Consider the following 12,434-nt stretch of genomic DNA (forward strand, 5'->3'; position numbering starts at 1 on the left):
GTGTGGGCACCTGCATGGCAGATGTAGTATAATGTGGATAAATGTGAGGTTATCCACTTTGCTAGCAATAATAGGAAGACAGATTATTACTGGAATGGGTGTAAATTGAGAGATGGATACTCATTGAGACCTTGGCCTCCGAGTCCTCATGCATCAGTCACAGAAAGTACAGCAGGCCGTAAAGGCGGCAAATGGTATGGTGGCCTTCATAGCGAGAGGATTTGAGTATAGGAATAGGGATGTTTTGCTGCAATTGTATAGGGCATTGGTGAGGCCACATCTAGAGTATTGTGTGCAGTTTTGCTGTCCTTGCTATAGAGGGAGTGCAGCGAAGGTTTACCAAACTGATTCCTGGGATGGCAGGTCTGTCATACGAAGAAACCAAGTCAGTTAGGATTATATTCACTGGAGTTTAGAAGAGTGAGAGAGGATCTCTTGAAACTTTAAGAAAATTCTAACAGGGTGAGATAAGGTAGATTCAGAAATAATGTTCCTAATGGTGGGGAAGTCCAGAATTAGGGGTCATAGTTTGAGGATAAGGGGTAAACCTTTTAGAAAGGAGGCGAGGAGAAATTTCTTCAGAGGGTGGTGGATGCGTGGAATTCACTACCACAGAATGTAGCAGAGGCCAAAACATTGTGAGATTTCAAGAAGAAATTAGATATAGCTCTCAGGACTAAATGAATCAAGGGATATGGGGGGGGGGGGATTCCAGAAATTGAATTCGATGATCAGCCATGATCAAAATGAATGGTGGAGCAGGTTCGAAGGGCTGAATGGCCTACTCTTGTTTCTAGTTCCTATTCTACCTGCAATAACAGTTCTATTCAATTTTAAATATTCATTAATGTATCACCCGGAGGCTCCCCCATCTGTCGTATACAGGTGCTGCACTACAATTTGCTGAAGAGTAACGGCTCAGACCAATGCTGCCCTCACATGGATGGAACCTGTCCAATTGAGTCCCATTCAAAAGCATGTTCCCCATTCACATTTTGCTGTTTGCGAGATCTTGCAGGACTGTAACCCCTGAAAACTTTACTGTATCAGTATACTGTAAGACTTTTCTGGGACATATTGAGTACAATATAACACTACAGCAAACTACATTGCTTCATATTAAAGACTCTTTTAAAAAAAAAAATCAGTAAATTAGCAGGCAAATGTGCTCAATGCCCCTACGTTTTTCCCTTTGACATACCTTCATCTTTTCTATGCAAGGGTTCATAGCCATAATGTTGAAAGTGCTCTTCGATTTCTTCAAGTCCTGCACAATTCTTTTGCTGCAGTATCCGAAAGGCTCTAATTAATTCAATATTATCTTTGTATTTATCATCAAGGGTTTCCATTTTTTTTTGAACTTCTACCTTTAAAAAGTAAAAAATTAAGACCTGTTGAAATCATTTATACAGAAGCTCCATTTACAAACTTTCAAGGAGGTACGGTAGCACAGTGGTTAGCACTGCTGTTTCACAGTGCCAGGGACCCGGGTTCGATTCCCGGCTTGGGTCACTGTGTGGAGTTTACACGTTCTCCCCATGTCTGCGTGGGTTTCCTCTGGGTGCTCCGGTTTCCTCCCACATTCTAAAGACATGCTGGTTAGGTGCATTGACCCAAACAGGCACCAGAGTGTGGCGACCAGGGGAATTTCACAGTATCATTGCAGTGTTAACGTTGTGACTAATAAATAAACTTTCCTTAGATATAGAGCAATTAAAACACTCAAATTTTAAATCCAACCAAGCATTACTGTGTACAGTTGAAATTTTTAATGCTCAGTTCATTTCTCTTCCAACGTATTCTGCAACTTTCATAACACTAGAGTGGGATAAGATCCTTAATATAACAGAACATGCATTGTATGAGCTATGGAAAAAAAATATCAGGTAAGCATAAGACATTGAGTTAGGCAAGAGTGGAAATCAACAATTATTATGAAACATAAATGGCTACAATAGGACATGATTAATTTGGTATCAGGGTCAAGAGTTGAACTGGATTAATAGTACGACAAGTTTTATTACTGAAGACTATTAAGGATATATTTCAGAAATCTAATTTACACAAGGGATAAACAGCAGTGAGGTCCGTCTCGCTGATCCTCGGTCTTCCCAGAATCCTGCCATTCATCATGCATTCCCTTGCCTTGTTTGCCATGCCCAACTGCACCACCTCACTTATTCAGATTGAATTCCATTTACCACTGACCAGCCCGTCTATATCCTCCTGTATTCTAAGGCTAGCCTCCCCACTATTTACCAAACCAATTTTTGTATCATCCGCAAACTTTATCATCCCTCCTAAATCACAACAGCAAGGGCTCCCCAACACCGAACTCTGCAGAACCCCAATCCAAAAAACACCCCTTGACCATCACCCTCTGCTTCCTGCCACTCAGCCAATTCTGGATCCAATTTGCCAAATTTCCTTTGACCCCATTGGCTCCTACCTTTGTTACCATCTCCCATGTGGAACTTTGTCAAAAGCCCTGAAGTCCAAGAAGACTCTCAAATGCATTTTATTGCCCTCATCTACACACCTGGTTACCTCTGAAAAATTCAATCAAGTTGGTCAGAATGACCTCCTCTTAACAAAACCACGTGATTGTTCTTGATCCAACTGCCTCTCCAAATGCAGATAAATTCCATTTCTCAGAATTGCTTCCAATAGTTTCTCCACCACGGGGGTTAGACTGACCGGCCTGCAGTTTCCTGGTTTATCCCTTCTTGAATAATGGTCCCTCCAGTCCCTCTCCTAGGCCACAGAGGAACTGAAAATAGCCAGCGCCCCTGCTATTTCCCCTTGCTTCACTCAACAACCTGGGATATATTTCATCCAGACCTGGAGATTTATTTACTTTTAAGCCTGCTAGACCATGCAGAACCTCCTCTTTATCTATGTTAATTTCTTTAATTGTATCACAGTCCTTCTCCCCAATTTCTCTACTCACATTGTCTCTCCCTCACTAATGAACACCAACATAAATTATTCATTTAGATCTCTACCCATGACCTCCAGCTCCACACACAAATGACCACTGCAGTCCTTAAAGGGCCCTACTCTTTCCTTAGTTATCCTTTTGCACTTAATGTACTTGTAAAACAACTTAGGATTTTCCTTTATTCTACCTGCTCGTATCGTTTCATGTCCCCTTTTTGCACTGCTAATTTCCTTTTCAAGTTCCCTCGTGCACATTCTATACTCCTCTAGGTCTTCTGCTGTTGAGCCTCGATGTCAGCCATAAGCCTCCCCTTTTCTCTTTATCCAGTGCTGTATACCTGAGATCCAGGCTTACTGGATTTGATGGTGCCACCCTTTTTCTATATTTGAACATGTTGGCTCTGTACTCTCCCCATTTCCTTCATGAATACATCCCACTGTTTCATCACAGATTTACCTAAAAGTGTCTGCTCCCAGCCCAAATCATCTCATCTTATTTAAAATCAGCCATCTCCCAGTTTAGAACTTTGATTTCTGGTCCACCCTTGCCCTTTTCCATAACAATCTTGAACCTAACGTACGATTGCTGTCCGCAAAATGCCCTTCCACTTGTACTTCAAGTATTTGCCCGGCTTTGATACCCAAAGTAAGTCCAGGACCTTCTACTTATTGGTTTAAAAATTCCTTGAATTGCCTGACTCCTGTGATGGAAGCAATTCTCCCAGACACTGTGGCTTTAGACCTTTGACATGGCCTTTGAGAAAAATTTAAGGAAAATGTCGTGAACACCACCAGGAAATCTTAACTGCATTCTTCAACCTGACCAAAGCATTTGACTCACTAAATAGTGAAGTTCTGCAGATTGTGCTCCAAAAGATACAATGTCTATCGCAACTTTGCAACTGCTTCTTTATATGACTGCAATTGTCATGAGTGAAGATCTGAAACAGACACCTTCAAAATACAGACCAGTGTCAAGCATGGCTGTGTGACAGCCCCATTTACCACAATCTACCCGAGTGGCTTTTCTCAAAGATCAACTTGCCCTCTGCTATGAGTATTGAATACCATCTAGAAACTAACAACAATCTCAGTGACAAAATTGATACCATAGACATACATGATCTACAGCTTGCAGATGACTGCCCACAGTACATGCCACTCCCTCTTCAATTCTGCATACACGAGACTCAGCCTGAAACAAAACTCACCTGGTCAACCAAATATTTCACCTCCCACATAAGTTGAGGGAAGAGATTCTGGGAAATGTTGAGCACTTCTCATATCTTGGCAGTTACCTCTCTCAAAACAGGGCTATTGACAAGGAGATCCAACACTAGATCAGTTGGGCCAGCTCAAACTACAGCAGCAAGTGTTTGACAAAGTCATCCCGCAAGTTAACAAAAAGCAGTTATCACCAGACCTAGACTATCAGCACACATAAGCAAGAGGATTAGAGGAGTTCCATCAACAATACCTACTCTGCATCTTCCAGATTCCAATGGAGCACCATTGTACAAACTCTAGTGTCCTTCTGGTAGCTAAATCTATAAACATTCAGGCAAAACCCCAGCAAAATTAAGTGGTGATGGTTAATTGTTTCTTTCTGGAGATGGTCATTATTACCTGGCACTTGTGTAGCACAAATGTTTCTTGCCACTTATTGGCACAAGGCTGAATGCAGTCCAGGTGTTGGTGCATTTGGCCATGGAAGCTTTGGAGAGAGTGCAAAGAAGGTTCACCAGGATTTGCCTTGCCTCAAGGATGTTGGCTATGAGGAGAGGTTGAATAAACCAGGATTGTTTTCACTGGAAAACGGTGGCTGAGGGGAGACCTGATAGAGGTCTACAAAATTATGAGGCGTACAGACAGGGTGGACTGTCAGAGGCTTTTCCCCAGGGCGGAAGCGTCAATTACAAGGGGGCACATGTTCAAACTGAGAGGGGGAAAGTTTAAGGGAGATGTGTGGGGGAAGTTTTTCACGCAGAGACTTGTGGGTGCCTGAATGTGCTGCCAGAGGAAGTGGTGGAAGCAGGCACATTAGCAACATTAAGAGGCATTTGGGTGGGTACATGAATAGGGAGGGAATAGTGGGAAATGCACCAATTAAGGGCAGAGGTTTTTTTTCTAAGTTGGGGCATCATAATTGGCACAGGCTTGGAAGGCCAAAGAGCCTGTTCCTGTGCTGTACTTTGTTCTTTGGACTGTTTCAGTACCTGAGGAGTTGAAAATGGTGCTGGACATTCATCAGCAAACATTACCACTTTTCACCTTATGACGGAGGGAAGGTAACCAATGAAGCAGCTGAAAATAGTTGGGTTAGTGTGCTCCCCTGGGGAATTCCTGCAGTGATGTTCTGGAACTGAAATATTTGACCTCCAGCAACTGCAACCATCTTCCTTTGTGCTGGGTATAGCTCCAACCAGTGGAGAGTTTCCCCCCCAATTTTTGCTAGGGCTCCTGGATGCCATACTTGGTTAAAGGTTGCCTTGATGTCAAGGGCAGTAACTCTCACCTCATACCTAGATTGACATGAACATTCGTAAGGACTGTCTAATTGTCAACTAAAGATTTTTCACTAATTGGCAAGATTAATAACCTGACACACATTAAACCTAGAGTAGCAACTTTCTTCCTCCCACTCCTCCACAAAAAGTCAAATGCATCTGATGAACTCAATGCTGGCACCCATGGTACCTTATAGATTAGCATGTGTTGTATTTTCTGACATCTAGCCTAGAAAGTAAAGCTGGCTTGCTTTCATGTCATTTTGTAACACAGTAATTCTCCAATAGTTGTATATGAATAGCAGCGTATATAACGTGCAGCACAGAGTATATGAATTGTATAGTGTGCATCATAAAACACGTTCTAAACAATTCAGACAGTTATTACTGAATTCATGTAAGCATACTATTCATAGGGGCTAGGAGTTCAAAGTCCAGAGTTAGCATTTAAAAACTGATCAGTAAGAATATTTAGAAGAACTTTTATTTTTAAAAGTCAAAAATGTTGAACCTGTGCACGTAGGGAAAGCTACTGAAGCAGTTGTATTAATTTGCTTTAAAGTCATACAGGTGCTTTTCAGAAGGAAGAGTCAATTGTAGGATTAGAATGCAGAAGATGAAATGTAATCAAACGGTATGGATTTTAGAGCTAGTTTTTAAAACCTATTGTATTCCTTTTAATTTAGACCACAGACATTGATTGCATTCTCAAACATTACTTTGTTTTGAATAATGTAATACCTAAAGTATGAAGGTTAATTCATGCTAATAAATAGCTAATGCATCAACATTTGCACAAGAGCATAGGAATTAGGAGGAGTAGGCCACTTGGCCCCTCAAGCTTGCTCTGCTATTCACTATGATCAAAGCTGATCTGATTATAACCTGAACCCTACATTTCTGTCGACCCCTAGTTAACCAAGAATCTATCTATCTAGCTCTGCCTTTAAAAATACTCAAAGATTCTGCTTCTATTGCCTTTTGAGGAAGAGAATTCCAGAGACTCTTGGCACTCGGAAAAAATTCTTCTCATTTCCATCTTAAATTAGTGACCCCTTATTTTTAAATAGTGACCACTAGTTCTAGATTCTCCAACAAGTGGAAACATCCACTCCACATCCATCCTGTCAATACCTCTGAGGACCTTAAATGTTTCAATCAAGTCGCCTCTTACTCTAAACTCTCATGTACACAAACTTAACCTCTCCAGCTTTTCCTCAGACAACCCGCTCATTCTTGGTATTAATCTAGTAAAACTTCTCAGAACTGTTTCTAACGCATTTATATTTTTCCTTAAATAAAGAGACAAGTACTGTACACAATACTCCAGATGTGGTCTCACCAATGCCCTGTACAACAGAAGCATAACCTCCTTACTTTTGTAATCAATTCCCCTCACAATAAAGGATAACTTTCTATTAGCTTTGCTAATTACTTGCTGTGCCTCCAGACTAGCTTTTTGTGATTCATACACCAGGGCATTCAGACCCTTTGGCACCTCAGAGCTCTACAATCACTCACCATTTAGACTTTAAGCTTTTTAATTCTCGCTGCCAAAATGGATAATTTCACATTTTTCAATGTTATACTTCATTTGTCAGATTTTTGCTCACTCAGTTAACCTCTGTCCCTTTGTAGCCTTCTTGCATCCTCTTCACAATTTACTTTCCTACCTATCTTGGTGCTGTCAGCAAATTTAGCAACTGTATCTTCAGTCCCTTCATCCGAGTCATCTACATAAACTGGAAAATTGAGGCCCCAGCACTGATCTCTGCGGTCACATCCTGCCAACCAGAAAAAGATTTATTTATGCCAACTGTTTCCTGTTAGCTAGCCAATTTTCAATTCAAGCCAATGTTACCCTTACACCATTAGCTTTTATTTTCTGCAATAATCTTTGATGTGGTACCTTATCAAATGCTCCCTGGAAATCCTCCAGTTCTTCTTTATCCACAGCACATTTAATTCCTTTAAAGAACTTCAATGAATTGGTTAAACATAATTTCCCTTTCACAAAACCATGTTGATTGTCTTTTTCAAATGTCCTGCTATAACATCTTTAATAAACAGCTTCTAACATTTTCCCTATGACAGATGTTAGATAAACTGGCCTGTAGTTTCCTGCTTTCTGAATAAAGCAGCTGCATTTGCATTCTTTGAAATGGAATCTTCCCCGAATCTAGGAATTTTAATGCATTAACTATCTCATTACCCACTTCTTTCAAGACCTTAGGCTGAAGTCCATCCAGACCTGAGGATTTAGAAGCCCGCAGACCCAACAATTTGCTCCATACTACTTCCCAGATGAACATAATTTTTCTGAGTTCGTCCCTCCCATTTCCCAATTTATAGCCATTTCTGGGATGTTACCTTTGTAGTGAAGACTGATGCAAAATACCTGCTCTAATTCATTTGTCATAACCTTGGTATTCCTGCACTTTCCTCAAAATGAAAGATGTACAGTAGCCTCAGACTGGTTAGCTTAAAAGGTTTCTGAAACTGCTCCTTCTTTGAAACCCTGATCATACCTTGCGACTTGCAAAATCATAACAGCAGCTATTGTGATCAAATAATTAAAACAATAATCAAAATGGAATAAACTCATGGCTAGTGGAAAGTGCATTTGGAAATAGCTTTACATGTAACAGACAAGCTTTGTGGAACATAAAAGTAGTGCTTACAACATGCAAGCAAACCCATGGCTATGAATAAATGTACAATTTAAACTCTACCTTAATATTTCGGACTTCGGAATGCAACTCATGAAGGATCTTTCTTGGAGCTTCTTCTTCATGATCTTTATGAGGTAGAAGCAAAGGTTAGATTAAGGCTTTTTCAGATTTGTTGGTTAAATTCAAAACTGAAGCCATAATTTATTGTACCAAATTAGTTTTAAAATTAGCAAGTTGATAAGACAATGTGATACAAAGCACAAAGTGGTAACTTTGGCCTATTGTTCCTATTCACATTACACCAAACTTAAAAAACATTTGTTCAGACAGGGCATCACTATCAAGGTTTGCATATACTGCCCATCTCTAATTGCCCTTGAGATGGTGATGTGTGAACCACCTTCTTGAACTGAAACAGTCCAGGTGGGGGTAGGTATAATTACAAGGCTGTTAGGTAGCCAATGAATTTACCAGCCCAGCGGAGAATTCTATGCAAAATATCTACTTTCCTTTAACCAGCAGTTGACTTCCAAAACATTTTAGAAATCACAACTAAGGCACAAGTGACCACAGATTTTTTTAGGATCATAAAATTTTAATAGAATAGTTATTTCCCCATTAAAGCACTACTGGATCCAAGTGATAATTGACTTGCTTACCAGACTCATTATTCAAAGCTTGATCCAGATATTTAGTCTCATTTTCCAAATTTACTGCAAGGATTCTTAACTTGGCAAAGAAATTATGTATGACATCCATTTCAGTTGGAAATAAACTGTAAAAAAAGTTTTTAAAAAAACATGGTTAAAACAAGTTTATATAACTTAATAAGTTAACTTTAACAAATGGAAGCCTAGAATTATTTTGGTTATAACTGCAGGAATGTTATGGCAAGAGGAACAAAATCCATTTAAAATTGTCTAGTCAAAGTTTTATATTCATTAAACTGTCAGGAAAACAGAGGTAGTTTTAAGGGATTTATATTGTTGAATATTAGAAATAAGGTATGGATTTAAGTGGGTTTAATTTTGTGGTTCCATGCAAGAAGAATTACACTCTAGTCAGATTCACGTTATACAAAACTGTGCTGCTATTGTGCTTGAGTTTACAGCATGAAAAGTAAATAAAAGCTTGGAGAGCAGAAAAGGCTGTTGTTTAGTAACCAGGGGCACATTTAGGGTAGGAAGGCTTTTGTGAATGTTTAGAGAGGACATCTCTCTCAGCTTTACTAGCAGAAAAGCCATACCATGGTGTAATGCTTAAGAAAACCGGTGCAGAAATCTAAAGGACTGCCAGACAAGGAAACTAGAGAAACGAAGAGAAGTTTCCAAGGAGTCTGGAGTTAAAGGAACAGAGGAAACAGAGACTAAAACAGGATGTTATTCAGTAAAGTCAGAGAGCTGAAAAGAACTTGGATCATGAGGCATCAGAAATATATCTGAAGCAATTTTAAGGTTTACATAGAACATTACAGGTTCTTCGGCCCTCGATGTTGCGCCGACCTGTGAAACCAATCTAAAGCCCATCTAACCTACACTATTCCAATATCATCCATATGTTTATCCAATGACCATTTAAATGCCCTTAATGTTGGCGAGTCCACTACTGTTGCAGGCAGGGCATTCCACGCCCTTACCACTCTGAGTAAAGAACCTACCTCTGACATCTGTCCTATATCTATCACTCCTCAATTTAAAGCTATTCTGAGATCTTATTACAGTTTGAAACATTATTTGAAATAATTGTGGAAATTGGTGGCTGGATCACAGAGTTTGTGCAACAGCTTTTAAGACAAAGGAAGTGGAAAAATTGGAGCTGGATTTGTGATGAAAACAGTTGATGGAAAGGACTGTTTGAAAGATTTTAAAGCATGCTTTTTGGGACTGCAGTATTCCCCTCACAATAGCTGATAACATTCTATTAGCTTTCCTGATTATTTGCTGTACCTACATATTAGCCTTTTGCGCTTCATGCACTAGGAAAGCTAGATTCCTCTGCAATCTTTCAATTTAGATACACTTTTTATTCTTCCTGCTAAAATAGACTATTTCACATTATACTCCATTTACCAGATCTTTGCCCACGTGCCTAATCATCTTTTTGTAGCCTCGTTATGTCCACTTCACAACTTACTTTACTACCTATCTTTGTGTCATTGGCAAATTTGGTCATTTCTTATTTCTACCTAGACTGATTCTACGTCTTGATCTCCAGTGCCAAAACATTTCTCACTACAGCACTGATCCCTTCCTTTATTAACCAAACTACACTACCTCCTTTTCCTTTCGGTCATTGAATTCCCCACTACTAACATCCTGGGGGTTTCTATTGACCAGTAATTGAACTAGACTAGCCATATAAATACTGTGGCTACAAGAGCAGGTCAAGAGGCTGGGAATTCTGTGGTGAATAACTCACCTCCCATCTCCCCAAAGCCCAACTGCCATCTACAAGGCTCAAATTAGTAGGGTGATGGAATCCTCTCCAATTGTGTGCTGAATAACTCCCCACCTGATTTCCCCAAAGCCTGCCCACCGACTGCAAGGCATAATCAGGAGTGTGATGGAACACTGATCGCTTGCTTAGATCAGTATGGCTCCAATAACACAAGAAACTCAACACCATCCAGGACAAATCATCCCACTTGATTGACACCCCATCTACGATTCACTCCCTCCATCACCAACACACAACAGCAGCAGTGCATATCATTGACAAGATGCACTGCAGCAATTCCATCAAGTTTCCTTTGACATCACTTTCCCACACTTGCAGTCTTTAGTAATGACAGCAGACAGTGCAGATATACATACGTATATACCCCTTCAAGCCACACACCATCTTGACTTGGCATTATATTGCCATCCCTTCACTGTCACTGGGTCACCAACATGGGTCTGTATCCGTTTGTTTCATTATTATATAGGTCTGAGCACAAATTCCTGGGGACCACATGCTGCCCTCTTTTTAGGTCAAACCAAATAAACAAACTCAGATCAAGTCAGGACAAAGTAACGAGAGAAATTTCCCCTCACTCTGGCTCCAACCTCCTGCAACCAGTAACCAACACAGATCACAAAATCATCATCCATCTCTGTGCACTCATAGAAACTAGAAGGAGTAGGCCATTCAGCCCATTTATTTTGATTATGGCTGATCATCAAATTCAATATCGTGGTCTCCATTCCCTCGCCCCCGCCCCCCGATCCCTTTAGCCCCAAGAGCTATATCTAATTTCTTTTGGGGCTCATTTTGGGACTCTTTTTATTAATTGATACATAGATTTACTTCGGTTGAGGTTAGCGTTAGTGCAAGTTCTCAGGGTAACGCCAGCATTTCCCCTTCACCGACAGGCTCGCTGTTCATTTGCAAATTTTTCTGTTTTGGTTTGGTGAAGGTCCCAGAGCGTTTCTAGGTTTGGAAGCCATTGCACATTACACTCAGTTTATATATCGCTGAATCTGAGCATGGGACACCAGGATTTAGGTCCCGGGAAGTTTGTTTTGCAACTAACCCCCTCCAGTTTAACTGTTTTCTTTTCGTATGACTGCCCTTGTTCATAATATAATAAAAAGCCAATACAGTCCCGTAAACATCCATTGTTCACACGCAAAACATAAGACGATAATTCAGTACCTCTTGAAACTCCCAGCGATAAAGCGCGACTGGTTTAAACACAACAACCGCAATCCCGAAACCGCGCTTAAATCTCGCGCCGCTCGGTTCAAAATGAGCTCGAGAGCAGTGAGCTGTTAACTGCGCATGAACCAATCCGCTCGACCGCGCTAATTGCGCATGCGTGTGTACCATCCCGCTCGACCGTTAACTGCTCATGCTTGACCGTGTTAACTGCGCATGCACCATCCCGCTCTACTGTGTTAACTGCGCATGCACCACCCCACTCGACCGTGTCAACTGCGCATGCACCATCCCAGCTCGAACGTGTCAACTGCGCATGCACCATCCCCGCTCTACCGTGTTAACTGCGCATGCACCATCCCCGCTCTACCGTGTTAACTGCGCATGCACCATCCCCGCTGGACCGTGTTAAATGTGATGTGGAGATGCCGGCGTTAGACTGGGGTAAACACAGTAAGAAGTTTAACAACACCAGGTTAAAGTCCAACAGGTTTATTTGTGTGGCTTTTGCTACCAAATAAACTTGTTGGACTTTAACCTGGTGTTGTTAAACTTCTTACCGTGTTAACTTCGCAGGCACCATCCCGCTCGACCGTGTCAACTGCGCATGCACCATCCCGCTCTACCGTGTTAACTGCGCAGGCACCATCCCTCGACAGTGTCAACTGCGCATGCA

At 41.0% G+C, this 12,434-nt stretch overlaps 1 protein-coding gene across 1 annotated transcript in view; it reads right to left on the reverse strand.

The window, feature by feature from the left end:
* Window positions 1–11,862, reverse strand: part of ska3 (spindle and kinetochore associated complex subunit 3) — a 36,778-nt gene extending 24,916 nt beyond the window's left edge. Inside the window, exons 1-4 of the mRNA XM_078222835.1 lie at window positions 11,756–11,862; window positions 8,779–8,894; window positions 8,180–8,244; window positions 1,202–1,367 (exon numbers count right to left, since the gene is read on the reverse strand). Of these exons, the coding sequence (XP_078078961.1) occupies window positions 1,202–1,367; window positions 8,180–8,244; window positions 8,779–8,878 (331 nt within the window). The 5' untranslated portion in view covers window positions 8,879–8,894; window positions 11,756–11,862. The remainder of the gene's footprint in view (window positions 1–1,201; window positions 1,368–8,179; window positions 8,245–8,778; window positions 8,895–11,755) is intronic.
* Window positions 11,863–12,434: the final 572 nt, after the last annotated feature.

This window comes from Mustelus asterias, chromosome 10 (assembly GCF_964213995.1).
Source record: "Mustelus asterias chromosome 10, sMusAst1.hap1.1, whole genome shotgun sequence".
NCBI classification, from domain to species: Eukaryota; Metazoa; Chordata; class Chondrichthyes; order Carcharhiniformes; family Triakidae; genus Mustelus; species Mustelus asterias.